Source organism: Pituophis catenifer, unplaced genomic scaffold (genome assembly GCF_029215685.1).
Source record: "Pituophis catenifer annectens isolate HBS135680 unplaced genomic scaffold, rPitCat1.0.hap2 SCAF_1, whole genome shotgun sequence".
Taxonomy (NCBI): Eukaryota; Metazoa; Chordata; class Lepidosauria; order Squamata; family Colubridae; genus Pituophis; species Pituophis catenifer.
The window spans coordinates 26,994,803-27,022,298 of NW_027256881.1; the positions used below are offsets into that span (position 1 = coordinate 26,994,803).

The 27,496-nt window shown below is 38.6% G+C and overlaps 1 protein-coding gene across 1 annotated transcript; it reads left to right on the forward strand.

Annotated features, from left to right (window-relative positions):
* The first annotated feature begins 479 nt into the window (after nt 1-479).
* On the forward strand, nt 480-26,790 carry MTMR9 (myotubularin related protein 9). The gene is made up of 11 exons (XM_070947325.1): nt 480-737; nt 1,475-1,835; nt 7,248-7,356; nt 7,564-7,689; nt 11,442-11,615; nt 13,077-13,294; nt 14,884-15,045; nt 15,597-15,738; nt 21,766-21,986; nt 23,788-23,939; nt 25,814-26,790. The coding sequence occupies exons 2-11, from the start codon at nt 1,651-1,653 to the stop codon at nt 25,990-25,992; spliced, it is 1,668 nt and encodes a 555-aa protein (XP_070803426.1). The 5' UTR covers nt 480-737; nt 1,475-1,650; the 3' UTR covers nt 25,993-26,790.
* Nucleotides 26,791-27,496: the final 706 nt, after the last annotated feature.

A 27,496-nucleotide genomic window follows, 5' to 3' on the forward strand; every position in this document is an offset into this window, starting at 1 on the left:
GTCCACAGAAAAATTATTTGCATTTTTTATATTGCACTAAATACTATTTATCTTTTTTTAAAATATCGTATTAGTGGTCCGCAGGATTTAAAATTATGAATTTAGGGGTCCCTGAGATCCGAAAGGTTGGTGACCCCTGTTCTAAAGAATAAGAATATAGATTCATCTTTAAAAAAACAACAACAACAACCATAGACGGGGATTGTGCAAGTCGAAGAAATAATACTAAAAAGAACAAGAGTATTGGGAACGCGTTTCCAGTCGGCAGTTTTCCCGAAGTGGACGCTTCCGGTAAGGGCAAAAGCAAAAGAACCGGCTGGCAAAGGACTTTCACCGGGAGAAGTCGGATTGGCCAGGGGAGCTTGTCACGTGGGCGAGGCGTTGGGACTGGGCACGGTTTGCCCCGCCTCTCCGTCGTGGTAGTCCCGGTGTGGTGCATGTGTGGTTGTTTTCCCCCTCGTTCTCCTCCATATCCGGGGTACAGATTGGGAGCGTTTCCTGTCGGCTGAATCTGCGGGAGCCTCGGTGGGGAGACCGGGAAGCGGGCGAAGAAAAGGCTGCGCTAGGATGGGAGTGGGGTCGCGGAAGAAGGAGTCCTTCGCCGTGCTCGCCCACCGCCTCTTTTAAAAAGAGCCCCCCAGTTATCCCAAACTGCGCCGATCGCCTCTTTCAGCCTCTGCCGCTTCCCCACCCTTCCCAGGACGCTGCGATCGGATGCCTCGCTCTGGGTCCGAAAGGTGGGTATTCGTTAAGTTTCTCTCCCAGCCCCTCCAGTCCTTTGCAAGTTAAGGGTCTCCAGCCACCCCAAAATCCTCCCCTAGGAGTCCCGCCTTCCTCTTGGTGATATAGTGATGGGGAAGGGGGGGGGATGCTAATTCACTGAGTAGTGCTATAATGGCTTCTTGTGATTCTCTTTAAGAAAGGAAAGCTGGTGTCCTTTTCTCACCCCGTTTTTCTTGAGAATAGGAGAGGAGGAAGTCATTACTTCCTTTTGCATTCAGTTGAAATGTTCTAATGCTTTACTTTCTCCCCAGGAATCCTGAACTGAGATTCTTACCCTGCCCAGTTGCTTCTGGGCTTAAATATTCTATCCTATTAAATTACGGTGGTTTTTCTTGAAATACTGCATGGAAAAGTCTCCAGATTTTTCTACGGTCCTCGAGGTCTTCCTTGTTACCTTACTGATTTAATCTCCTTGCCCACTTAACCCCTGACTCTTTCCTACAAGTTGAAAAAAAACTGCAATTGTGACATCCAGAATCATGCTTCAGTGCCTCCTTGGATTGTGACATCTCTCCAGTTTTACCCCAACTTTTCTGCCCCTGGGGCTTTTTAGGTCATAGTTTGATCCTTTCCTAAAGCTTTACCATATCTGCCCCTTCTTTGATGAGCATTCATGTTCTTTTAAATAATCTTCCCTTGTGAAAGCTAGGAATGATTTATGGTTGCTGTGTTGTTTTCTTCTCCCATCCAGAAAGAATTTGGATCTTGCTATGATGATCTCTGCCGGATGGTTAACTCTCAGCTAGTACTGTTATCTTGAGAGTTGTAAACTGCTTGTGGAAGCTGTCGAAAAGTTGAGACTGTACCTGGCCATTGGGTTGGGATTGGCTTGCCTAAAAGGACAATTGTGCTGGATCTGGAGGCACTATGGAGTTTGCTGAGCTTATCAAGACACCGAGGGCTGACAATGTAGTCCTTCACCGCCCTTTCTATCCAGCAGTGGAGGGAACCCTGTGCTTAACGGGGCACCACCTCATCTTCTCTTCGCGACGGCAGGACAATGTCGAGGAACTTTGGCTTTTGCATTCCAACATTGATTCAATTGAAAAACGGTGAGGATATTTTAGCTCATGAAGGTGGGGGGAGCAATGATGTAGTCCAAAAAAACCCCCCCCATACATCTCTTTCGTGGTAAAATTTTGCAGGTGCTGGATGCAGGAATGGCCTGGATTAAGGATAATAAATAGAATTGAATCCTAGCTAGATAGGAATGCCATGAATTTCCATTCCTTCATTAAAATGAAGTATCCATACTGTATTTTACCATTTTTAGCTGATTTGCATAGTTGTTCTCCAGATAAGTAGAGTTAGTTACAGCTGTGTAGTAGTATAATTATACCAGCGCACCAGTTATTAAGCAACCTGTATAATTCCCTTATCAGCTTCCAAGCACTGTTCTGGATAAGAGCATAGGCCCTTAGCCTATTGGGACCAAATATGAGAAGATACATTTTCCCATTCCTTCCCTTATGTGGGCTGAGAGGGGAAAGGTGGGTTTTTATCCATGCTTTTTTTTTTTTTTTTTTAATTTTTGATTTATATGCCGCCCTTCTCCGGAGACTCAGGGCGGCTTACAATGCGTTAAGCAATAGCCTTCATTCTTTTGTATATTTTATACAAAGTCAGCTTATTGCCCCCACAAACTGGGTCCTCATTTCACCTAAGTACTGTCAGTTGATGTGGAACATTGCATACCCAAGGATGGGAAGAGGTTTATTCTGTATTATACTGGTAGCCTGATTCTGAAATAGGCTCTTTCTGGATGCTTAACAGGTGCTGATAGTACAACCTTTTCAGGATTAGATTTTGTTTCTCATTGATTCAGGCATTTTTAAAATTGCTTTTATTGCCGTTATTGCTTTCAGTTCTCACCAGAATAGGAATATGGAATATAAGTGGAATGAAATAAATTTAATTTGTGACATTGCTGCTTCTTAGTTTATTGCTATTTGAAGGCTAAATGTATTTTGTTGCATTATTTTTCCATTGGCTTGGACTTATTTTGTTGAATGCTTTTTCTAAATTGATGGGGACGGTATGGATGTTTAAAATGAATTATTACATAAAATTCACCTAAAATATACGTTCTATTTTTAAACATTTAAAATATTTAATGAGAATTTTAAATGAAATGAAATTTGCACATTGCAGAAAGAGAAATCCTGAAACAGGGAACACTTTATTTTCCAATGATGGCTGTTTTAGAAGGTGCTTTCTTAAAAAGTCATTCCTTCTTATGGAAGAAATAAGAGGGAACATTACCGGAGCTTGTCATTTGCAGCTTTAATAAATGCATTAAATAGAAGCTGCTTAACTGAAAAGCTTTTCCTACACTTTGCATTTTCCTGTCAGAAAAGGCTTCATCTTTTGATTTCAGACCATCCATTAAATAGCTATTGAGGACTTAGTCATCTGTTTGAATCATCTGGATTGATCCTGTCTGAAAACATCATTTGTAAGGTAGTGCAGTTTCTTCCCTTGTTCTCTGCTTTTGCAGCTTCTTAGAATCTAAAATCTAGAATTGTTAGATTTCTGGCCCAGCATCTTGATTTGTGCAGAAGGCTTTCAGGAAGCTTGTAAATTGAGCTTGTTCAGTATTTGTTTCTCTCTATTGGCCAAGAAATATTCAGAGATATGTACCAATAAAAGAGAATATTTGTAGCTCAGGGTTGAAATCAGGGGTCCTTGGTGCTCTCTGAGATTGCTTGTTTTCATGCAGATGTTTCATTATCCAAACTAGCACTGATGATGTTACCAAGTATATGTTTCTGAATATTCAGCTGAGTCATCAATCAGTTTCTATAAATGATATAAATCAGTGTTTTTCAAAATTGTCAACTTTAAAATGTCCTGGAAAGTCTGGGAGTTGAAGTCCACATATCTTTTAGTTGCCAAGTTTGAAAACACTGATCTAGATTAATCATCTTGCATAAATGCATCCAAATCTATTATTAAGCCAGCTCAGTTTTATTACCTTGCTATTTCTCAATTCCTGGGTGGTTGGATTTTTTTTTTGTTTTGGTGCGGGGGATAACATGTATAGTGGGCCCAAACATCTGCAGAGTACCACATCAGGGAAAGCTGATTTAGATAATTATGAAATAAATGTTCATTTTTGTTTTTTTAGATTAAAGGATGGAATGCATCTTATTTTGGGAAAAGCATTGAACTCAGTTGTTTAGACTTTGAGAGTTTTACCTTTTCCAGCTCCAAGATATCTAGGGAGAGGCTATTAACTAATGAGTTTTCAAAACTGCTTTTATTTTAAAGGGCTTGTAGAGAGATATAACCCACAAAACTGTTATTTTATTCGTGTCGATTTTTCATACACTATTCCCGACTTACGACTGTAATTGAGCTGGGAATTTTAGTCATATATCCTGGTTGTTAAGTGGATCACCATGTGATCAGACCTGACACGATATTTTGTCAGCTATTGTTAAGTGAATGTTGAGGTCATTAAGTGAATCCATTTTACGTAATGGCTATTTTCTGTTGGAAACCAGAAGTAAACTCTGGAAATCGGCAAAAAAAAAATCATCAAACCTTGTGGTCATGTGACTGCGGGATGCTGCAAATAGTCATAAAGGTGAGCCTGGTTGCCAAGCACCTGAAATGCAATCACATGACTGCAGAGGGGTGCAGCTTTTGTAATTTTGAAATCGGGTTGTAAGTAGCTTTTGGGGGGAGGGATCCATCATAAATTCAGTTGCTAAGCAACCGGTTGTAAATTGAGGTCTATACTGCTTTCTTCAACACTAAAAGACAAGCAATTTAGGGCTATATTCAAACTTAAAATGGGACAATTAACCTGCTTTGTCTTCTCTTGCTTTTCTCCTTGATGCCCTGATATTATGTAGTATTCTTGATCAAGAATAATTCTTAGAATAACAACAGCAGACAATCTCCTTGTATAGCAGCACCAGTGAGTTGCTACAATTCAAAGATATGCTTTGCGTTATTCAGACTCGATGAAAGGGGAGCATAATTAGACATTTATTTCCATGAAAATAGGTCGTCCTGATGAAGAACAATCTGGAAATATTTGTGACTCAATATTTCTTTAGAAATGAGATTTTTATTCCTGCATTTTTATTCCTATAAGACAGTCTCAACAAAACAACGTATTTAAGACTGAACCAACCGGTATTGCTTTATCATATTGCTGGGTGCCCGCCCAGGGTTTTTATTGCTCTTTTAAAGTATATTTATCTGATGCAGAATGGCTGACAGTGTTGACACCAGCCTTATTTCAGAAGGACAGCACTCCAATGACGGGGTGCCACAATAGAGGATGTCTGTCACCTACATCTCCATTTAACAAAAAGTGCTTGTCACTGTAGGCATATAGCAGCCAAGTAAAGTTATCACATTTTGCTATATCGCAGAGAATTGGGAATGGGGTTTGTAACCTTGTCTGGTCTCATTCATATGCAGTTTTATCTCCTGATTACTTTTAGCCACAGTTTGCTATGGCATCTATATTAGAGTAGCTGCTGTTATGCTTAATGCTGAAATTAATTATGATACACTTTTGAAAGATAGTTTGGAAGACATTCTGATTACCCTTTGTCCCTTTGAAAATTACAGTCAGTTATGGGGGAAATGAACTGACATCTGTGTGTGTCAGTGTTGGATGGCTTTCTGAACTAAGCTGGTGTATATTCTGTGTTTTTTTTAAATAAAACTCTGGTTTACAATATTCTCATACAAGTATTCATGCAAAACATTCATTTAAATTTTTCTTCTTGTTTTCTTTCCTCTTAGATTTTGAAGAAAAGCAATGTTTCCCCTATTCTCCTGCTCTATCCAATAATTTCATTGGAAAAATTATAGGTTTTGCTATTTGCTTCATCATTCGTATTTTTTTAAAAAGAATCCTAGTCCCTTGGTTGGTTAATTATTTCCCTCCAAAACTGAAGATGAAAAAGAGCTAAAAGAAACCTGAATTATAGTTGCTACAGTGTAGTAAAAATGTCAAATTTCAACCCTTCTCCCTTCTTACTTGACCCTGTCTAAGAAAGAAGGATGGGGGCTTAGATGAATTTTTTGTGATCCTCCCAGGATTGGCCTTGGGGTTTCAACAACACTACTGAAATTACTTACTAAGCAATATTCTGCTATAAAGAAATTACCTATCTGGAAATTGCATTACTAACATGATGTATTTTAATATGTTTCTCCCATCTCTTTGAGTTTGGAGCAACACTCCAATGAGGTAGGCTTGGCTGAATGCTAGCAGTTTATGTGGTTTTGGATCTCACAATTTGCTTCATTGCCATGTGGGAATCAAAATCTAAGTCTTCTGCCATTTCAGTGTGGCCTTTGCAGTTGCACTGTTACAAGATTTTTGAACAAGGCCTAGTAATGGCTATAAAAATGTATGCTGCCTCTGAGTGAGCACTAGATGCCTATTCAGTAAATAATAATAAAAGGTTCACATGTCATGGAGCAAGAGAGAGAGGCAATCCTACTGCAGCTATATCCTCATAACTTCTCTTTGTTACATGGCTGAAGAAAGGTGATGCATTCCCTTTTGAGAAACTGAGTGGGTGGTGTATTTGTGCAGCATTCTGAGAAAGTTTTGAAAATCTTTGCATTTGAGAAAGAAAGGAACTGTTGGTGTGTGACAGCACAGAATATAATCCTCAGATCCATAGCTGACCATCTACTGATGCTAATCATCTGGTCCAGGCTAATTTAGCATTATCTCACCATGAAAAGTTTTCTGTCTGATCCTGCATGTTTGATTCTCCATAATAATGGTGGTTCCCTCAAGAAATGTTGGGCTCCACTGTCCTAGGTGATCAACTCTCACCAATCTAAGCTAACATGAAGTCAAAACCTTTTGTAGAATGACATTATTTTCTCCTTGATTTAAAGTCAGAACAGCTAAGGAGCATCTCATTTATACTACCATAAACATTTTAGTATTATGAAGAGACAGAAAGGGCCTCAAAAATTGTTAAAGCTTGAAGTTGTCTGCAATATTTCATGTTTGTTAATCCTCATTTTATTTCATTAGTTCTAAATCCTTAGGAGCCTTCAGTGCAGTTTCTGAATTTTCTTTTCAGCTAATCTACGGGACTCAAAGGAAACAGTGGCAAAATGCATTGGAGAAGAAACATTTCTGGGTGCATGTAGACAAATGTACAATGCTTAATATCATTTCCTTCCTTCCTTGCAAGCCCTTCTTTAAAATTACATTCCATCCTTACGTTCTTTTTAACTTGATTGCTAGAGATTTGGAAATCTTAATTTACTAAAATAACCTGCAGTTCTCCTGTTCATCGACATATTCTCCCATTAATGTTTTTCAACTAGCAATGCTTGAATGTTTTAATGGCTGAAGTAGGATAGGCTTCAACTTTTGTTCATTTGAAAGCCATGCAAGTATCTGCAGTTCGAAGGCTGTCATATTATATTCTTAATTCTTCAGTATTCATGTTTTTATATCACTGCAGTTTTATCGGCTTCTTGGGCACCATCATTATCAAATGCAAAGACCTACGAATTATCCAGCTTGACATTCCTGGCATGGAGGAATCTTTGAACATTGCTAGCTCCATTGAGGTAAAATTATTTATAGAAATTAGAAGAACCCAGCAAAACTCTGGTTCTGTTCTATAGAGATTCATGTGGAAGATTGGGCTGGGGAACTAGCATTGTACTCTCACTCATTACTCTCATTCTCTCCAAATCTTCAGAGTATTTAAAGGCAGCTTATTGTATGGGCAAGTAGCCCATTGTAACACTGTATGCATTTTCTGCTTCTTGTAGGCACTGTCTACCTTGGATTCTATCACACTCATGTATCCTTTCTTTTATCGCCCCATGTTTGAAGTAATTGAAGATGGCTGGCATTCATTCCTGCCTGAAAGTGAATTTGAACTTCTCAATTCAGTTGTAAGTTTTTGTTTTTATTTTTTATCACATTTTTACTCCCAACCATCTTACAGAAGTGACTCTTGGCGGTGTAAAATAATCAATAAAAACAACAAATGTATAAAAAGTCTTTATAAAAATTATAAAATCATTGTTAGAAATGAAAAACACTATAAAAATTAAAATATACAAGAGCAACCACAATGGAGCCATCTAAGAATGTCTCCAGTTCACTTAGACCCCGAGGGCTGATGACATCATCAGGTCTTGAGGGACTTATGGCTTGATAACAGGTAAGGCTAATCTGACTTTTAGAGAAGAAGAATGTTCCAAAGGGCGTGTGCTATAGCAGAAAAGGCCCATCTCCTGGGACCCACCAAATATAAGTCTCTAGCTGATGATACCTGCAGCATACTTTCTCTGCCAAATCTAATGGGACAGGCTGATGTAATTGGGGAGAGGTGGTTCCCCCAGATAACTTAGACTAATGTTAGGAAGGCTTTAAAGGTTAAAACAAGCATCTTAAATTGGATCTGGAAGCAGACTGGCAGCCAATGCAGCTCACAGAGCAGAGGTATAATATGTATTCTTTGGGGAGCACGCATAACTGCCCGTACCACCAGATTCTGAACCAGTTGTTGCTTCTGGATACTTTTCAATGACAGCATTGTAATAGTTCAATCTGGAAGTGACGAGGGTATGAATAGTTCAGTGTGGAAGTGACAATCTGTGATCAGCCTGGCAATCCAGGAATGGATGCAACTGGTGCACAACACAAAGCTGTACATAGTTTTTCCTAATCACAAAAGTCACTTGCTTTTAAATCTAGGAGGTTTCCCCAGATTGCATACCATGTCTGAATGCACCCCATTCAGCACCAAAGATGGCATAGTCTTAGTACCAGTAGGCCCGCAAACCCAAAGCTACATGGGGCTCCCCTTGAGGAGCACCCGGAGGCTCCAACTGGCGCAGAGTGCGGCCGCGCGGGTGGTAATGGGAGCGACTTGGCGTTCCCATGTAACACCTCTCCTGCGCGAGCTGCACTGGCTCCCGGTGGTCTTCCGGGTGCGCTTCAAGGTTTTGGTTACCACCTTTAAAGCGCTCCATGGCTTAGGACCCGGGTACTTGCGGGACCGCCTACTACCACCAATAGCCTCCCACCGGCCGGTACGCTCCCATAGAGAGGGGCTCCTCCGGGTGCCGTCAGCCAAACAATGCCGACTGGCGGCCCCCAGGGGGAGAGCCTTCTCTGTGGGGGCACCTACTATCTGGAACGAGCTCCCCCCAGAGATACGGAGGATCCCGGATCTGCGCACCTTCCGCCGCGCCTTAAAGACCTTACTATTTCACCAGGCCGGCCTGGCCTAATTTTCCCCCTCTTTTATAAAAGATTTTTAAAATTTTAAATATCTTTTAGTATTTATATATTCAATTTTAAATTGGTTTTAAAAGTTTGGGGCTTTAAATTTGTCGGGGCCAAAATTATTTAATTTGATTTTATTCTATTTTTTAAATTTTGTATTGTATGTGTTTTTATTGTCTGGCTGTGCACCGCCCTGAGTCCTTCGGGAGTAGGGCGGTATAGAAATCTAATAAATAATAATAATAAATAATAATAAAAAAGCCACTCAGTCTTGGCAGAGTTTAGCTGAAGCCTGTCCAGACCATCACAGCCTCCAGGCACAATAATAAAGTGTTCGTCCAGACCATCACAGCCTCCAGGCACAATAATAAAAGTTTTCGTCCAGACCATCACAGCCTCCAGGCACAATAATAAAGTGTTCACAGCATTGCTTAATTCTCCAGGGGCAGAGATGTATAGTTGGGTATAATAAACATACTGATGAACCCCCCCCCCCATGTCCCAATGGATGAGCTCACCCAGCAGCCTCATGTAGATGTTAATTAGGAGAGGAGAAAGCCTTGTAGTCTATGGCGCGCGCGCGCACACACACACACACACACACACACACACACACACACACACACACAGAGTAGGTGGGAAGAACCAATCTGGAGAAAGGAGGTGAACCAGCACGACAGCCTGCAGCCCATCCCCATTCTGATCTAGAATAATACTATGGTCTATGGTATTGAAAGCCACCAAGAGGTCGATGGTATTGAAAGCCATCAAGTAGGGCAAAAATGGATGCCCAACCTCCATCCCACCCATGCCAGAGATCATCCAAAGGAGTAACCAATGCTGTTTCCATCCCATATCCAAGTCTGAATCCTGACTGAAAAGGATCCAGACGATCTGTTTCACCCCTCTGAAACTTGTGCAACCATCTTCACAATCACTTTTCCCAGAAGGGGAGGTTAAATGCTGGACCAAAACGGTCTGATATGATGGGATGCAGCAATGGCTTCTTAAGGAAGGTCCCTGTGGTTCTGTTGGTTCTCTGGGCTGAAGTGGAAACCACAAAGGAAGAACTTGGTTCTTAGTTCTCTTTAGGCCTGTCAGAACAGAAGTCTTTTTTCTGTTTTCTAATACGCGTAAACAACCAGTAACAATGCAGTGAAGACTTCATTTAAAATAGATACCTTTATTATATAAGTTATAATTTAAGCATTTTGCAGTTGTTTAACAATGCTACAGTCAGGTGCAGCTCTAACATTTAAGCAACTTCATGCTTACCGACATTAATATTTCAAAAATTACAGGTAATATTGACATAACCTCTTTTAATCCTTAAAAGCTTTAAGTTATCTATATCATCAGAGCGTTAATAATCTTTAGTTATTATTGTATAATGCCACTTTATTCAGATGTACAATGTTCTACTTGTGTTTTATAAAAGAAAATTAACAAATCAAACAATATTAACTCGGAGGGGAGAAGGGCTTCCAACTGGATCTTATCACTGCGAGGCATTTGGTATGGAATGAGAACCTCTCTTCTATCAGACATTTTAAATGGCTGTAATAGCATTACTATCTGTAGTTCTGGTCTCTAGGTTTGCACTGCTGCTATGGCATGTACCTCACATTAAATGTCCTAGGCATCAGGCCATCATGTTGTGCCAAAATAAGATTAATGGGTTGGCCATTTACCTTAATGTGAACATGACAACTGCATTTTATTACCCCGGTTTAGAGTGAAAAGGAAATGAAGCCACTGTTTGGGAAAAGGGGATGGTGGAAGTTTTGGATGGCATTAAACACAGCTCAGGTGTTACATTGGTGGCCAGTCGGCTTCCAGGTGTAACTTAAGGTGCTAGACATCTATAAAGCCCTGCATGGCACCGGGCCTAGTAATCTGAGAGACAATCCCCATCCAGTTGTTTCTGCCCTACTGGTACATTTGGGTAGAGTAGATGCTCTCCAAGTGCCATCTTCGAGGAAGCATGTCTTCTCTGCAGCTTCTGCCTTCTGGAATAGCATCTTTCCCCCCAGATACATATAAATCCAACTCTCCATGAACCCCCGAAGTCTCCCTCATTGTTCCCACACTAGGATTACAATGATTAGGTTGACTGTTGATGTAGCTAAAGGCTGGTTAGAGTTGGGCAACATAAAAATCAAATTAATAAATATTCTCATCTTTCTGAATTTCTCATGTAGTTCTTAATTCAAGATATGTTCAAGACTTTGAATAGATTAAATTAAATATACAAAGATAATTTTAGGCAAAATGTGAATGGATGTTCATGTAAAGATTTATTTTGTAAAGTTGCATTCTGAAGCCAAATTAATTTATGATGAGAAAAAGAAAGAGAAAGTAAGTCAGTTTGAGCGTGGTGGATTCTTACATGCATAGTATTCTTTCCTAGACAAATGAATGGCGGTTGAGTTACATCAACAAAGATTTCTCAGTCTGCCCTTCTTACCCACCTGTTGTCACTGTCCCTAAATCAATTGATGATGAATCTTTATGCAAGGTTGCCACTTTTCGCCATGGTGGACGTTTCCCAGTACTCAGCTATTATCACAAGAAAAATGGGATGGTGAGTTGGACACTTGGATTACAAGGCATGTGTTTTCTTTGTAATAGCTACATATTAAAAATGTATGTATGTTACAGTACTTAAATGCCATAATTGAAATTGTTGTACTGGAAGCTTGAGCATTTCGGAGTAGCAGGAAGAAAAGGCTATCTGAATATATGATTAGGAAAGGTCCTGAAGAATCACTTAGCAGCCTAAGAATTTAGTGGTTACATTAACTAAATGTTTCCAGTGATGTAAATAATCCCCAAAGATGTAGAAATTATCTCCTTTTTACAATAGGTTATAGTTGGGTCTTGCACTTTTATTTTAAATCTTTCTCATTGTTTAATATTAATAGAGTGAGACTGCAAATTCAATAGCTTTTGAACAATGAACAAGCATCATTCTGTTTTCCTGATATAACAATGAATTCCAAAGGAACATGTCTTTTTGAGAGGAGTATGTTAAGATCTTAAGAGTACTGTGGGTGCATTCCTATAGAAAAGCATAAAATGCTGTCCCTTCATGAGAAGAGATATTTGACCATCCATACTCTCCTGTTGTGTGTTTCTAGAGGTTGACTATTGGCTAGAGGTAGACTATTGGCTATATCGACTATAACAAGAATTGTTATATTAAAATTACACACTTCTGAAGAAAGGGAAATGGGATGGAAATGGGCTTCACACTTAGACATAAATGCTAATTTTTATTCTGCTGACTTAATATTTGCAGAAAATATACTATCACTTTTGTATTTATTTTTAGCTCATGTCTTTGAAAATCAACATAAAATTGTTCTCACTTGAAACATAGAATTATATCCTGGATATATATATATATATATATATATATATATATATATATATATATATATATATATATATATATATAACTTTTATTAAGAGAAAAGTGTTTTCATATTAATATTGAACATTTGAATTGTCAGGTGAAATGTACAAACCCTATTTACTCTGTCAGTAGAATAGAATGCATGAATGACTTTGAGGGAAGAGGGGAAGTGAGGTTGTCTAGGACAGGGGTCTCCAACCTTGGCAACATTAAGCCTGGCGGACTTCAACTCTTAGAATTCTGGGAGTTGAAGTCCGCCAGGCTTAAAGTTGCCAAGGTTGGAGACCCCTGGTCTAGGAAATAATCAGACAAATAGAGGCAGGAGCCCCCATCACTTAGCAGTCAGAGAAAGGAACTTAGGAAGGACCCACTCTAATGAATAAAACAAGTAAAAGTAAAGGCCTTCAGACTTGCAAGATTCTTTTAATGCAATTGTTAATAAAATAGAATTAGGTCATCTTGTTTTTCCTATCTGGTTTGCCTGGGAGGGTGACAATCAAGTTACTCCAGAGTCCAGAACATTTTCCCCCATGGAATCATAGAATACCTTTAACACTACATTGGCTTTTATACTACAGAAGACTTATCTGGGTACATAGTCTTACTACAGTTTGTTGGTCCTTCTAGGTGATAATGCGCAGTAGCCAACCACTTACAGGTACTAATGGGAGGCGTTGTAAAGAGGATGAGAAGCTGATCAATGCCACCCTAAGAGCAGGCAAGCGTGGATATATCATTGATACACGATCTCTAAATGTCGCTCAGCAAGCCCGGGCCAAAGGTGGAGGCTTTGAACAGGAGGTTCATTATCCTCAGTGGAGAAGGATTCACAAATCTATTGAGCGGTGAGTTTCTGTATGAGAAAGTCTTGTTTCAAGAAATTTAATTTAATTTAGAAGCTTTTTTTTCTTTTTGAAGTTTAGAATATGGGATTTAGGAGATTTGAAACACACAGATGAACCAGTTACCTGTCCAAATAAACTATATCAGGTTAGGCATCAGAGTTCAATGCAAGAAAGCTTTGTATTTTCTTAAAGCAGATCTTTAAGAGATTTTTTTGAAGCATTCTCCAAATGAGGTAGGGAGCACATTGACTATGGGGGGGGGGTAGAAAATACTTACATTTTCATGCTCTCATTTCATTTATTTATTAATGTATTTGTGTGTGTGTTTATTTAATTATTTAGGAAATTTATATAGCCGCCCAACTCACGGTGGTTTTAGAATGAGGGGTATACTGTTTTTGTGTTGTTTAAAGGAAATAGAATTCAGTGGAAACTTTTTGTTACGTTCAGTCCATTTAACCATTGTATTTCATTTATTACATATTCATTGTACACTAATTTTTCCATTTAACATTAAAAAAAAAGGAAGTGATACAAATAATCTTTTATTTTTAATTCATTATTCACAACAATAGGTGTTCCATTTTATGTGAGAATTACAGTTCAAAAGAATAAGATCCTGAATTTAATTCACTGTTATAATTAAAAGCCTATCAGCAAGAGGTGTTCAGATTGCCATTTAAAAAGCTCAATATTTCCTGCAGCTTCATGTCTCAGTAGAATTATAGACGGGAAAAGGAAAAAAAAGGTTTCTATTAAAATCTTGGATTTATAGCCCACAGAATTTGCTTGACAATCCTATTTCTTTAAGGGAAAGGTTTGCATCTCTCCTATTCTTTGCTATATTCATGCTTCATTTTTGTGGTACCAGAATGCCTATAGTTGCAATCAAGATGCATTTTTTCTGAATTTGGCATCCCTATTATTGGGTATTGGTTCCTTGAAGGGCAATCTAGGATCGATGGTGAGATTATGAGTCACAGTGTTTCAACTGTAATGTAGCTTCTGCCTCTCTTGTCGGGCAGCAACATGCATTATGCTTTCAGAATACTTTGGGCAACAGAAATGTTCCATGCAATGTACAATAATAAGAAATAACTGCATGCTGACACAGATGTAAAAAAATAACAAAAATGAAACCAAAAATACACAGGGCTTAATCTCACAATGAAAGCCAGAGTATTTTAATTTGCCACTATAATGCTAACAATATTGGAATCTTCCACATCTTTTGGTATGAAAAAGCTGTTCCATTGATAAATGGCTCCTTCTCTTCCCCAGAGACTAATTTTGTATCAACCAAGCTATATGTACAAAGTAAAAAGAGGTACTTCAGCTGCCACATCAACTTTTATTTGATTTTGTACTATTCTCTCTGAAGTCCTCTAGCAGGATACGAGGCTTGACTCATTTGCAAAAGTTCTAATATTGGAATTGTATGGTATTCAGAGTCCAATGTCTGTTTCTTAAAATTGAACACTTGGATGTAGGAAATACGAAAGGTGTTCCCATTGTGATAATAAAAGTGTGCATCATGGATGTAAGGTTGTTTTCATGTTTGTCCCCCTTTCTTCCTAATGTGCCTATAGATATAATATTCTGCAAGAAAGTCTCATCAAGCTTGTGGAGGCCTGTAATGATCAGTCTCATAATATGGATCGCTGGCTAAGTAAGTTAGAGGCTTCAAACTGGCTGACCCACATCAAGGAAATCCTGACCACAGCTTGCTTGGCTGCCCAATGCATTGATAGGTAAACATTCAGGCATCTGTTTCAGTTTATTATTTATTGAAAACATTAATACTATCCATCTTAAAAACCATATTCTGGATGGTTCACAACTGAAAGATAAAATCATATCATCAAAGAACAAGAACAGAAAACAACAAAGAGAAAAACCTGGCACTACAATAAAATTTGTCCAATGAAGCCCAAAATGCTTACCTTCCATTCTGATTTTCCATCAGTTGGTCTGGAATAGACCAATAATAAACACTCCTTGGTCAAATCAGGATCCCCTCTAATATTGGTAGCATTGACTAGTTAGTTGACTCTGGGAAGTACTTGTAGAAGTGTGGTTGGTTGGAAGATAGATGATAGATAGATAGATAGATAGATAGATAGATAGATAGATAGATAGATAGATAGACAGACAGACAGACAGACAGACAGACAGACAGACAGACAGTCATGAGAAAGAGGAAGGTTGAAAGTTTCAGTTCTTAAGTTTTGAGTTTGCTGTATGGGTGATACATGATAAGTTCATTAAGCAGTTCCTTTTCTTGAAACATTTTTTCTCCTAGGGAAGGAGCATCTGTCTTGATTCATGGAACAGAAGGCACTGATTCAACACTCCAGGTGACTTCCTTGGCTCAAATCATTTTGGATCCCAGATGCAGGACCATTCGTGGCTTTGAAGCTCTGATTGAGAGAGAATGGCGTCAGGTATGAGCTGTTATGTTTTCACCAGCAAAACGTTTTGTTGTATCTTCATCTCTGAAATGCTGAACATCATTCGTTTGCTTATTTGTGCAAAGAATAACATCTTACCAAGAATCACTCGTGGGCAAATTATATAGATGTGTGTGTTTATCACATTTTAAGTTGCAAAATTGCTGCTAATGACAATCAAAATAAAATATATTGGACGATGCCCAGCTTGTTCCAGTAATCCAAGTTAACATGCAGATATTTGCATTTTGTTACTTCAAGAACAAAATACCTGGTTACATACAAATTTTACTGTAAGATCCTTAGTGCTACAGTCCTGGCTCTAAACTCAAGGTTGCTAAGAGACTGAAAACCTGGGAGGGCAGATCTGAGGATAATAGTTGTCCCTCCACCCAATGAGATATCCATAATACATGCCAGGTGTATTATATAGATGAACCATTTTAATTTTGTAGTTTTTCTTTGCAAATTTGAACCAGTAGTAATTCGATACTATGTGTGATGCAATCATTCAATTTATGTTTATGTTCTTCCTCTATTTTACTTTTTAAAAAAATCTTCCCCCACCTTTACTTCTGGTAGAAGTACAGCCTGTCAACTGCTTTATGGGTGGAAAATATGATTCATAATAATTAATGTTCTTGGTTTTAGCACATCTAATTCAGCTTGTATTACTCAATTTTACCTGCAGCATATCAATTAATAGAATAGAATAGAATTCTTTATTGGTCAAGTGTGATTGTACACAAAAGGAATTTGTCTTTGGTACATATGCTCTCAGTGTACATAAAAAGATAAGATACATTTGTCAAGAATCATAAGGTACAACATTTAAGGATAGTCATAGGGTACAAATAAGCAATCAAATCATACTAGGAAACAATAAATATATATCATAAGGATACAGCAACAAGTTACAGTCATATAGTCATAAGTGGGAGGAGATGGGTGATAGGAATGATGAGAAGATTAATAGTAATAGTAATGCAGACTTAGTAAATAGTTTGACAGTGTTGAGGGAATTATTTGTTTAGCAGAGTGATGGCATTCGGGAAAAAACTATTCTTGTGTCTAGTTGTTCTGGTGTGCAGTGCTCTATAGCGTTGTTTTGAGGTAGGAGTTGAAACACTTTATGTCCAGGATGCGAGGGGTCTGTAAATATTTTCACAGCCCACTTTTTGACTCGTGCATTATACAAGTCCTCAATGGAAGGCAGGTTGATAGTAATTGTTTTTTCTGCAATTCTAATTATCTTCTGATGTCTGTGTCTGTCTTGTTGAGTTGCAGAATCAAACCAGACAGTTATAGAGGTGCAGATGACAGGCTCAATAATTCTTCTGTAGAACTGTATCAGCAACTCCTTGGGCAGTTTGAGCTTTCTGAGTTGGTGCAGAAAGAACATTCTTTGTTGTGCTTTATTGATGATGTTTTTGATGTTAGGGGTCCATTTTAGGTCTTGAGATATGATAGAACCTAGAAATTTGAAGGTCTCTATTGTTGATACTGTGTTGTCTAGAGGTGGTAGTATGGGAGGGTTTCTCCTAAAGTCTACCATTATTTCTACGGTTTTGAGTGTGTTCAGTTCCAGATTGTTCCGGTCGCGTCATGAGACTAGTTGTTCGACCTCCTGTCTGTATGAAGATTCATCGTTGTCTCGAATGAGACCAATTACTGTTGTATCATCTGCAAACTTCAATAGTTTAACAAATGGATCGTTTGAGATGCAGTCATTGGTATATAGAGAGAAGAGAAGTGGAGAGAGCACACATCCTGGGGTGGGGGGCTGTGCTAATTGTACAGGCATCCAATGTGATTCTGCTTAGCTTCACCTGCTGCTTCCTGTCTGTTAATTGGTTCATCCAAAGTATTTATGGCTTTAATTACGTTCCCTGCATTTAAATGTTGTTTTCTACATTTTTCAAATTCATTTTATATAATTAGACTTAGTATTCTTTTCAACTTGCTCATGTAGTAAGCTGGAGACTTCCATTAATCTTAAATAAGCTAGTTGTCTCCAGCTAGTTGTCATTTCAGCTCATTGGCTGTAGTACATCAAGAACTTTGCCTCCTTTAATCACTGAAGTTGCACATTTGGATAGACTGAATTGCATTTCTATGTCGTCACCGAATGCATGAAAAGTGTTCAGTAGAAATTCAAGTTCTGCTTTTGATTTTGCTAGTAATTTTAAGTCATCCATCTGTAGCAAATAGCTATTTTTGCACCTTGTTTTGGGTCAGGGGTGAAAAACCTAATCCTTGAAATGTTTTACAAACTTACACATGTGTTTAATTGTTCAATTGAATCTGGTGCTGGACTTATTTTGTACAGTCCATCCTCCTGCCTGAGAAAATTGTGTTGGCCGTTTACTGGTGATATAGTGATGATTGAAAACTAAGCTCTGCCATCATTACACGTAGAGAGATTGTGCTCACATAAATTTGCTGCTAAATTTAACCATCTGTGCTGCAGTTGCCTGCTAGTTTGCATCATTGCTATAGACACCAGAGTAAACCTAGATGCTTCCTGTAAGCAGAGAGGACACTCGGGAGCAATCATTCAGGGATATTTCTCATCTTACCATTTCACAGGGCCTCAGCAGAATTCTAACTATTTATTGTGCCTTGAAATCCATCCAGAGTGTTCAAGAATCCTTCAGATTCCCAAAGACTGTGAAGAGAATAATTTTAACTTGAAATTGTAATACTTCTTTACAAGTTCATCTTTACCTTTCCTCAATGGGGATTATTAAATCTGTTTCTTATGCTGTACTGTGGTGTTTATTCTATCAAGGATACAACCTTGACCTTATAACCCTTATAATCTGAGAAGAATGTAATATGAGAAGGAACTCATCTTTCATTCTTCAATTAATAGTTATCTGAAAGTTTCTAGCAACAAACCAGAGCTGACCAAATCGTATTCATAAGAAAATGAAAATATGTGGCCATGCATATTTTTAATGTTTCAGCTATCTCTCTCCTACAATCTTGGGCAGTTTTGCACATGACTGCATCTCTTTTGCGTTCATTCAAGATATAGTCCACCATGGGGCCGTACATGGTAGGATACTATGACTCAAATATGAGTTGATGTGATGGTTTCCTTTCAAAGAGAACTGCCAATTTGCTGCTATTGGCTTGAAGCCTCACAGCAGCTTGCAGAGAGCGCCATGTGAGACATATTCATGTGTCTGTTCTATTTATATACTCTGTCAGACATTATCAGGAAGACAGGTGGACAATTAATGCAAGATGCTCCACAAAAGTAGAAGAGGAAAAGTGTCCTAAAATTGTAAGCCATGGTAGCATAAATAGGCAGGACTGACAATATAAGACTTAAGAACAACTCTACTGAATCAGTTCATGGATTGCTTGCATGGATTGTCCCTGCATGGATTGCCCTGGTGAATATGTAGGACAGATGAGGAAGAAACTAACCACCACATTGCTGGAACATAAGTGAGCGTTCAGACGAGGAGATCCGAACTCATTAGTAGCCTCACACTGCAATGAACAAAGAAGGACACACGTTCAATTTTGCAGCTACTAAAATTGTTGGACGAGCAGGCACAAAAACAGCCAGGGAAGTGATTGAAACCTGGGAAACAGGCCCCTCATCAGTCAACAGGAGTGCTGATTTATCACCAGCCTATCAAGTACTTAGAAGGCGAAGGCTGGACAACACTAGCAAAGGACAGCTAAAAGCCAGTCATCAACACACCCCAATCAATATTTAAAAAGCCATTTAAAACAGGCATTTTAAATACTACACACAAAACAGCACACACTGCTAGTGAGAAGTTCCCTGAAGATGGGCTCCAGCTCAAGTCTGAAAGCTTGGAACACAAAACCTCTGGTCCTGGTGACCAACTCGTATTGGATCCTGAATCAGATCAATTCAGCATCTTATTTTCAAATGTGACTTTCTCTGATCCTTTGAAAATTATGTCTCTGATAAACTCACAGAAAGAGTGCAAACAAAAAAAGAATCCTGTGCGGTTTCCCTGGAGCAATATATATTCTGAAGAATAGATTTGTATACTTATAGATCCCATTTATTATGTTGTCCTGATAGCCAAGTCTTCCATGAATCTGAATTTTCTAATCATCTGGTAATGAAGCCAGTGAAGAGCACACCCTGTTGATCAATAAGTTGTTTCAGTGTCTGCCTAGATGCTTAGTTTTTTGGGGAGTGGGAAGATTAGAATAAGTAGTACGGTATCCAGCCTTTCTCATCCAGTGCCTTCCAATTTGTATATTGGTTGGAAATAATAAAGCTATCCTTCAGTGTTACTTTGAGACCATTTGTTTGGAGAAGGCAGTCCTATTATCTAACATACTTAGTTGTTGTTTTTACAATACCATTTTTCTGCCAATGTTAGATTTTTATTTACTATATTGTGTGCAGTTTGGGTCATTTCATCTTAAAACATACATTGGAGATCTAAAAAAAAGTCATGAAAAGAGCCACTGAAGTAATCAGGCGACTAGAAGAAGGTTTGGGAAAAGAAATAGTAGCATTTAGAACATTGGAAGCTAATATATTGGTAAATGTCCTGCCTCTCCTTGTAGGAATTCAAAACAATATAAACCTATAAGCTATATGCACCCACGTCTCACTACTGGTACATGAGTTGCATTGACTGCCATCTGGCTTCCAAGGGCAATTCAAAGTGCTGGGTATTACTGGTGCCTACAAAGCTCTCTATGGCATAGGGCCTAGATATCTGAGAGATTGCTTCTCACTGTTTCTGTCCATCTAGCATGTTCCAGCAGAGTAGATGTGCTTCAGATTCCTTTGTTAAACATTGATATCTTGTGATATCTTTTGTTTAAGGCCCCTGATTTGTTTTGTTGATTTTGTTGTTTATTAGATCATTTTAATCTGGGCTGTCCACCTGATTTAAGCTGTTAGCTGTTTTTATGTTTTCTTCTAGTTTTGTACACAGCTCAGAGTCCATTAAAGTTGTGTGGTCAATAAATTTAAATAAATAAACCTATTTCTAACATCGCAGTGGATTTAGGTATGAAAAGGACAGCTTCCATCGAATACTAAAAAGGAACACTTTCTAACAATAAAACAGTTCAACTATTACAAGAGTCTCCTCTTTACTAGATGCTTCACAATAGAATAGAATAGAATAGAATTCTTTATTGGCCATGTGTGATTGGATACACAAGGAATTTGTCTTGGTGCATATGCTTTCAGTTACATAAAAAGACAAGATACATTCGTCAAGAATCATAAGGTACAACACTTAATGATAGTCATAGGGTACAAATAAGCAATCAAATCATATTAGGAAACAGTCAATATAAATCATAAGGGATACCAACAACAAGGTTACAGTTATACAGTCATAAGTGTGAGGAGATGGGTGATAGAAACGATGAGAAGATTAATAGTAATGCAGACTTAGTAAATAGTTTGACAGTGTTGAGGGAATTATTTGTTTAGCAGAGTGATGGCGTTCGGGAAAAAACTATTCTTGTGTCTAGTTGTACTGGTGTGCAGTCCTCTATAGCGTCGTTTTGAGGTAGGAGTTGAAACACTTTATGTCCAGGATGCGAAGGGTCTGTAAGTATTTTCACAGCCCTCTTTTTGACTCGTGTAGTATACAGGTCCTCAATGGAAGGCAGGTTGGTAGTAATTGTTTTTTCTGCAGTTCTAATTATCCTCTGAAGTCTGTGTCTGTCTTGTAGGGTTGCAGAACCAAACCAGACAATTATAGAGGTGCAGATGACAGGCTCAAGTAGGAGAGCTGTTTGTCATTTGGGTTTCTGTGCTAAGAGTTGAACTGGATGGCCTAGCCAGCCCCTTCCAACTCTATAGTTCTATATTGTAATATGTTTTATGCAACACAGTAGAAATCTTTATTAATATTAGACATTATTTCATAAAAGGAAAATTTGGATCCCAAAAGATTGCTGTAGTAGAAATAGCTAATATTTCTTATAACCAGTACATGATCATTTTGTCTAAATATATAATGTATATATTTTTATGCTATTACATTACAGGCTGGCCACCCATTTCAACAGCGCTGTGCCCAATCAGCTTATTCAAATAGCAAGCAGAAATGGGAGGCTCCTGTATTCCTCCTTTTCTTGGATTGCGTCTGGCAGATCCTTCGCCAGTTCCCTTGCTCCTTTGAGTTCAACTATCATTTTCTCATCATGCTCTTTGAACATTCTTACGCCTCTCAGTTTGGAACTTTCCTGGGTAACAATGAAAATGAAAGGTAGATAAACGTTTTTTTCTGAGCTTCTTGGAGGCTAAGCAATATGACAGTTCATGCAAGGCATTATTAATGTCATTACTATTAAGATTGTGAGGAGACTCTTTGTCAGAATGTTTACAGTGTGACTACTATTTTGAGACCACCCAGGAGCAAAATACAGGAGGTTTGTTTTACAAACAGTGGTTTATATACAAGATTTCTATATATAGACATACGAGTGGTAGGCACATACCAGACAAGCAATCAATCTTCTTCAACTCTACACGGAGAATTATAATGCAGATACACGCGACGAGGAGAGTGATACACAAGGAGAGAGAGACGCCCTCTAATGGCCTCCCTTATATAGACAACTTCTTAAAGGGCAATAACCCTGCTGACTCATCCTCAGTCTTGAAGGGGCTGGTCAGCTTTAAATCTTCATTATCCTGACACTCTTGGCTATTAATTTAAAAGACTTGAAGTTTGCATTTGGGCTATGCCATTTATCAAATTGGGATTAGTTCATCTATTCCAGAAATGGCTATGCAGGTTTCTTGAAGTCTTCCCACTCCTCAAGCCTGTCCCTTATAGGCCTCTTTCCATGCGCAGGAAGATATGGCACAAATATGGCAGAACATACCACTGGATGAATAGGGTTTTGGAAGATGATGTGGGTCTTTTTTTGAGCTTTCAAAGGCTGATAGAGGTTTTGCAGCTGAACTCCTCCCTAGCTATGATCCCAAAAGAAACAATAGCAGGAATGACTATTCCAACACTGTTTTTAACAGTTGCGTTTAACCATGTAACATGAAGCTCACAAATAGTTTCCAGAATCACACTGCTGGAATTTGGGTGTGAAATAAGAGATAGTTTCTTGCTGATAGACATAATATGTAAAGCAAGCAAAAAATGAAACAGAACCACAACCCCAAAACATGGAAACAAAATTATAAAAATCTAGGTCTTCCCCATTTGCTGTCAGGACAATATTTCATAGTCTTGTCCACATCAGCTTCTGGGAGGAATGTAGCCTATGAATGCTAAAATATTTTCCAACTTTCAATCAAAGAAACTGTGGATATCAGGGTTTAGAAAGATTGCCTGAATATTTAAAGATCTAAGGATTACAATGATGAATTGGTGATCTAATTTAGCAGAGATTGTATCTTCCTGATTTAATGTATATGTTTCTCTAATCAACCGTGGTGTCTGTGTTTACTTTGAATTTTTTGCAAATATTTCATGGTTGTGTTTCAAAGATCACTTTGAAATCCTATAATGTGTTAATGTTTCTGTCAGCAAGGGGGATCTTACATCTTATACTGCTAAAACTTAAACTGAAAACACAGTTTATATTTTCAAGGAGTACCAAGAAGACAGGTATACTAAATGCATATCTTCTCTATCCTTTGACTTCCTTTGTTTTCTCTAGTATACAGGCCTTTTTTTTTTTTTGACGATATACAGAATATCGTGCACATTTTTTTCTTTTTAATGTTTTAGTACAGGAGCGCCTACTTTACAGTTTCTCCAGGACTGAGTTTACTAGCTAGAATTTTTTTTTTTTTTTTTTTTGGTATCATCTTGTTTTTGTTCTCACATACTATTACTTGCATATTGAAAAAGCATGATTTCTTTTCATTTATGTTACAGAAGTAGCAGAGCTTTTTTTTTTTTTTAATTCAGTCTTCTTCCACATAAAGAGAAACCCCCTGCTTCTCCAGGTTCCACTGCAAATGTTGTGAATAGAACAGATAATTCTGTTTTGTTTTTTTTTCCAAATTTGGAGCACTTATATTTACTTCTAATTTTTCACCAGGTCTAAGCTTAAATTGCCTCAGAAGACAATGTCCTTGTGGTCCTGGGTAAATCGACCAGAAGAGCTCAATCGATTTAAGAATCCTCTCTTTGAAGCCAACAGTCTAGTCATCTGGCCTTCCGTTGCACCACAAAGTCTGCAGCTGTGGGAAGGTACGTTGTCTCCAAGCAGCTTTGGAGGCCTCTGATCTGCTGTTCTCTCTTACTGGTGGCATTAGCTATCTGTCACTAAATGGAGTCCAGGCAGATGTAGTCTCAGTCATTCATACTCATACTCCAGATTGGGTTTCTGTCACATGTTCTTCAGGGAAAGAGTTCAGAAACATGAATAGCAAGTAGTGCTGGCTGGCTGAAGTATGTATCTCTACTATTTTTCCACTATGATCAGAAAGTCTGAAGTGCTTCCTCCTCTCCTGTACATAACATCTCCTACTCTGATCAGCATGAGAAGGTTTTTGTTTCTCCTGCCATTTGAGAAATAACAGATAAAATGTGAGAGACGAATCTTTTCAGGCTTTGCTGATTTCAATATCTTTCTTAAATCCGTGTTGATAGCAGTAATTAGATTAATTTAAGTAGCTAGGCCCTTTTCTGCATTGAAGCCCTATTTTCTATAGGTAGTATTTGAATAGCTCCTTCCTCATAATCTTTGCAAAGCCAGAATAGAGAGGCTGTTGCCCACAGGCTGCAAACAGCTGTCCTTTCACTCTCATCCACTCTTTGTAGCCTATACAATTTTTTTCAGATGACATTGCCAAAATTTGTCAGTGTGTTTTATCAGTGGAGTTTATTTTATTTCCTTTTTTCTTTTTTGAGAATAATAAGCAATATTTTCACTAGACTTTAAACTTTTTTCATTTGAAGGAGAAGGGGGTGCATGTGTGCAAAGATCTCCTCACTGCTGCCATGTTTCTGTAGACCAATTTAACAAAAAAAAAAAATCCCCTTTTCACAGTATAGGGTAATAAGGTTTAATATTTGCAGAGCTATTAAGCTAACAGTTGTTCCTACCTTCATGACTGAAAACTGTTCCATAGAAAGATATATAGCTGTATAACATTCCCCTTTAAAATGTTCACAGCTACCACACTCCAAGAAAGCTGATCGAAATTCACAGCTGATGTGATCTTCTTACTGGGTTCTTTTTAAAAAAAAATCTTAGGGGAGCTACTAGAGCAAGTGTGTCAAACTCGATTTCATTGAGGGCCGCAGGGTTGTGTTTGACTTCGGGGGCTGGGGTGTGCATGGCCAGGGTGGGCATGGCTGGGGTGGGTGGGGCCAGCTTGATGTCACTCGTGTCAGGGGTGTCTATGGTGGCCCGATTGCTCTGCCAGTGAAAATGGGCTTCCGAGCTCTGTTTTCAGCCGCAACAGCCTTCTGCCACCTCCTGCCAGTGAAAACGTGGGCCTCCTGAGCTCCATTTTCACTGGCAGAGGGTGGCAGAGGCCGTTGCAGCTGAAAACACAGCAGCCTTCCCAGAGCCCACAGTGGCAGAGGCACTGTGGGCTGATATTTTGCTGTTTCTAGGGCAGGCCCGCTGGCCAGATCTAAGCACCCCGCAGGCCAGATCTGGCCCCAGGGCCTTGAGTTTGACACCCCTGTAGAGCCTGCATTGCTTGGTTTTCTTTTTGTGGGAGTTAAGAGAAAAGCAAAGCTGAGGTGATGGAAAGATTTTTCTGGCTTCTAATCATCCATCAGGTCACAGATGATTGTGCTGTGTGACTCAGTTTTTGTATCTTGCCAGAATGGAGAGCGTTCTCCACCAACTTGTCTGTCAGGAATAGCCATTTGAGATCAAAGTAATCTGAAGGAAGTGAAGCAACAAGAACCTGATTGTTCTGTGGGTGGCTTGCTCTTCCCAACAGTCCCCATATTTTAGACTCTTTTATTTAGTGTTTTGATAGAAATGAAGGCATTGCATAAATAAAATTATCTTCCCATTTCCCCACTACTGACTTTTATTAAACATATTTTTAAAAGTGTTCTTTTATTGTTGTTGTTGCTGTGTCTCCCCCCCTCCCCCCCAGGAGTTTTTCTTCGCTGGAACAGATCCTCCAAATTTGTGGACGAATCTTATGAAGAAATGATCAACATCATAAAATATAACAAGGAACTCCAAGTGAAAGTCAACATGCTAAGACGGCAGCTAGCAGAGCTGGAGATAGATGACAACACACAGGATGACGGGATGCCCGAGAGCCCCTGAAATCTGGCAGAATGCAGGGCCAGATTGTGTTCCTTCCCGATTAAGCGAGTCACTTCTACACACTAAGCACTAAACAAATAAGACTTGCATGCGCTCAAGCTCATTTTTGGTGCAATCAGGTTGAACTTTTCTTTTTTCTTTTTTTTTTTTTTGCTTCAGAGTTCCTCACTTGGCACTATAGTCACCCACCTCCATTTAGGATCGTGGTGCTTGTTTTTGTTTACATGATGAAACTTGTAATTTAGCTGGTTGTTGTCCCTCCTTGTCCCCTCCAGGGAGGTGTTTCATCTTTAATAAATTGTGTGTTCGGTTACAGTGTCACTCAGGTTTTTAACCACAACTAAACATCAATGACACAATAGTGGTGCCCTTAACTTTGTGGAAATTTTCATTCTGGATCTGGCCAATACTGTCAGAGGTTTCCATGCTTTGTAAAGGATGATCTTTAGGATCACTGTGATAAGGCAAGTCTAAATTCTTCTTTTCTTCCCCAAAGTATTTTTTGTTGTTGTTGTTGTGGTTCTTATTTAAAACACTTGTAACTATGGCTTGGATAGGACCTTCAATCATAAATTAAAACAATCTTTTTCTGTGTTCCTTATTCCACCCTGCAACTTGCAAAGAAGGAAAACAAGAAAGTGTCCACTAAAAAGCAAGACATTTTACTGCATTTTCTCTACCTTCCACAGTAAGTGGAGTGGTCGGTGCTGTTCACATCCATTTCCTCATATCTTGGCTCAACAGGAAATAGATTCTACACAGCTGGTGGGCAGGTACATTTTGGAATGCTATCCATAAAGATACAGGCACTTCACTATTTTTAGTGAAAAATTATTTTCCTTATTTTTATGTTTTATTTTTGTTGACCTATTTGTGAAAATGCTAACTTGCTGAATGGGTATGTGTCTGCTGTAGATACATAGTATCTACTGTACTAAATGCAAGCTTTTCTCTTGTGTAACCAATTCTGGTGTAATGTTTGGATGGCTTTGTTGTATCATTGAATCACTTCTCAGTTGGGGAGACTGGATATTTATGGAAAAACATGGATTTGTGTTCCTTAACAAAATGCACTATTTGGCTCAAAGTAATGGCTTGACTGATGGATAAGTAATGCATATAGCACCAACAGCATGAAAACTAAATAACTTTGATCCATAGGCTGTTATCACCAAGACAGTGAAATGACTTTGCCCAACTTGGAAGCTTCTGATCATTAGCTTTGTGCTAGTCTGTTAAGTTGAAGGTAGGAGAATTTAAATATCATATCCACTTCTGTATTCAGCTTGGCTTGCAGGTTAAGTGGATTTGGCCTGAGGGTTGTTTTGTCCTATTCCTATGGAACTAAAGCACATTCACAACATCATTGAAAGGAGAGTATATGTGTTATGCATGCTCACACTTGTTAAACCCTTTGACAAATTAGTAATGTTAGGTGTATATGTCAGCACTGCATTCTGTTGTAGAATTTTCTCTTAGTCAAAGGCCTTTGAAGCATATAGCT